Source organism: Clupea harengus, chromosome 15, assembly GCF_900700415.2.
Source record: "Clupea harengus chromosome 15, Ch_v2.0.2, whole genome shotgun sequence".
In the NCBI taxonomy this organism is placed as follows: domain Eukaryota; kingdom Metazoa; phylum Chordata; class Actinopteri; order Clupeiformes; family Clupeidae; genus Clupea; species Clupea harengus.
In genome coordinates, this window is record NC_045166.1 from 20,508,404 (window position 1) to 20,510,903 (window position 2,500).

At 41.4% G+C, this 2,500-nt stretch overlaps 1 protein-coding gene across 1 annotated transcript in view; it reads left to right on the forward strand.

Annotated features, from left to right (window-relative positions):
- The window catches only part of nbas (NBAS subunit of NRZ tethering complex), a 116,638-nt gene that overhangs the window by 13,426 nt on the left and 100,712 nt on the right, over positions 1 to 2,500 (forward strand). The window contains exons 8-9 of the mRNA XM_031581229.2: positions 385 to 518; positions 2,279 to 2,377. Of these exons, the coding sequence (XP_031437089.1) occupies positions 385 to 518; positions 2,279 to 2,377 (233 nt within the window). The remainder of the gene's footprint in view (positions 1 to 384; positions 519 to 2,278; positions 2,378 to 2,500) is intronic.

The window sequence follows — 2,500 nt, forward strand, 5'->3', positions numbered from 1 at the left end:
TATATCTTGTTTTTTTTTATGAGATTTTATTTACTATGAGTTTTGTTGGTGACATGTTAAAGCATAAATATTAATAATAATAATAACAACAACAATAACAACAATAATAATAAAAAACCTCCCTTCCTAATTGGCACCTGACTAGCGCTTAACCTGCACTTCTTTTTCCTTTCTAGGTCGTTTTTTTCTAATTCTCTTGTAAAGTAGTATTTATTGTTACACCATGTTTTTTTATTGCTCTTAGCTTGACTGTTCTCTCCCTTGTACGTCGCTTTGGACAAAAGCGTCTGCTAAATGACTAAATGTAAATGTAAATAATAATAAAAGCAATACAGTTTTTTGTTCAAGTTCCAAGTTCTTTCTCCTCTTCTTTTTCTGTGTCAGGCGGTCAGTTTCCCTGGTGACTTCAGCTATGCGGCCGCCGGTCTGGTGTTCCTTGAGTACACGGCCAGTGCCCAGTGGTCTTCAGAGCTGCTGGTCATCACCTACAGCGGTCAGCTCAAAAGCTATCTAGTCAGGTATGACCTCTGACCCTCAATCTATAAGCCCAACGGTCCCTACGTTTACATTGATTCACTGATTCACTATTTCACTGATTCACTAATTCTCTGAATCACTGATTCGTAAATTCAGTCTTAGACTAGAGATTGAGAGAGAAAACGTGTGTGTGTGTGTGTGTGTGTGTGTGTGTGTGTGTGTTTGTTGTTGGTGTTTGTCTGTTTGAAAGCACAGCTTTGCTTGACATCACCTACAACGGTCAGATCAAAAACTACCTGATCGGGTAGGACCCCTGACCCTCAACATATAACCTCTAACCCAAAAATGTATTGAATTACCCGATTCTGAAAAGAAAGGTGAACACTCCAGGCAAATTCAGCCCTTTTGTAAATGATTAAATGAAGGTAGTGTGCTTCATGGATGCTGTAGTTTAATATAAAATCTTTATTGACAGAGAGCGAGAGAGGGAGAGAGAATAAGTGTGTGTGTTTGTCTGTTAGAAAGCATTTATTTTTTGCTTTTATTGCGCAGACAGAACTGTGTGTGCGTGTGCGTGTGTTTATGTGTCTGTGTGTGTGTGTGTGTTCTTTAAAGTGACACATAAATTCAGCAGACACACAGGGCTCTCCCTAATCTGCCTGTAAACACAGACTCTGTCAGTGAGAATGTATGCGTTTGCCTGCGCCTCAGTGTGTGATAATGTTCCTGTCCGACATGGATTATATTAGCCTTAAGGCTTTAGAGTCTTCCATACACACACACACACACACACACACATACACGCAAGCTTAGAGAGGGCCATTTATTTACAGTGTTTTGGTTGCTCACTCTCTGATGCAATTTGTTGTGATGTATTTGGAATGTAGCCAGACACTCAAGTGACAGACTCTCACATGTAAGGATTACACTGCCTTAAAATTCAAACACACTCACACACAAGCAAACGCAAGCATACACAGTCTGCACGCACACACACACACACACACACACACACACACACACACACACACACACACTGAAAAACACTGTCAGTCTAGCAATTTGGCGTCTGTGTTTTGCTGAAAAGTTACTTGACTTTGAGAAAGCTTTACTGGTCTTTCTAGTGTTGTGTACACACACTCAAACACGCGCAGTAATTGCTGTGGAGAGTATGCGATTCTCACTCTGATGTTAAACTGATGCTTTGTAGTTTTTGAAAGTCATTTTGAATTTTAATGTTCTGTGTTATTAAGCTCTCTCTGTACCCCCCCCCCCCATCCCCCCTCCAAAAAAAAGAGTAAATGGAAAAAGAAAGGTCCGAAAACTCCCTCTGCTTTCTAGAATAAAAATGTCTGTCCTTCAGCCTCCACACAAGAAAGAAAAGGACAAACTTCCAGACTTTTTTCTCCCTAATCCAGACCTCCCGAGGCACTCTGTGTGCGATCAAGAAATAGGCCCCCATAACCCCACTTCCCTTTCCATTTGAAAGGTTCCTGCTTTGAAGATCCAGTTGGATGTTAGCAATTATGGATTATGGCCACGGAGACTGCAGTTTCTATTGTGCCCTTGGAACAAGTTAGGCTTTTGCACAAGAAAGTCTGAATATGACTTAAATTGTGTGTGTGTTTCTCTCTCTCTCTCTGTGTGGCTGGATGTGCTTGTGTTTCTGTGTGTGTGTGTGTGTGTGTGTGTGTTTGTATGTATGTGGTTGGATGTACTTGTGCTTGTGTGTATGTATTTGTCTATGTGTGTATGTTGGATGTGTGTGTGTGTATGTGTGTGTGTGTGTTTCTCCTCGTAGTGTGGGGACCAACCAGGCCTTTCAAGAGAGCCACACCTTCAGTTTCTCTGCCCACTACACCAACGGCATTACCACAGCCATCTTTCATTCAGGCCACAGGTGAGTGTTTGTGCATGTGTGTGTTTGAAGGTTTTTGCGCGTGTGTTTGTGTGTGTGTATGGGCTGTTTGTATAGTGAATAATGAAATGAGATGTAGGCCTGTCAATGTGGGAACAATTCATT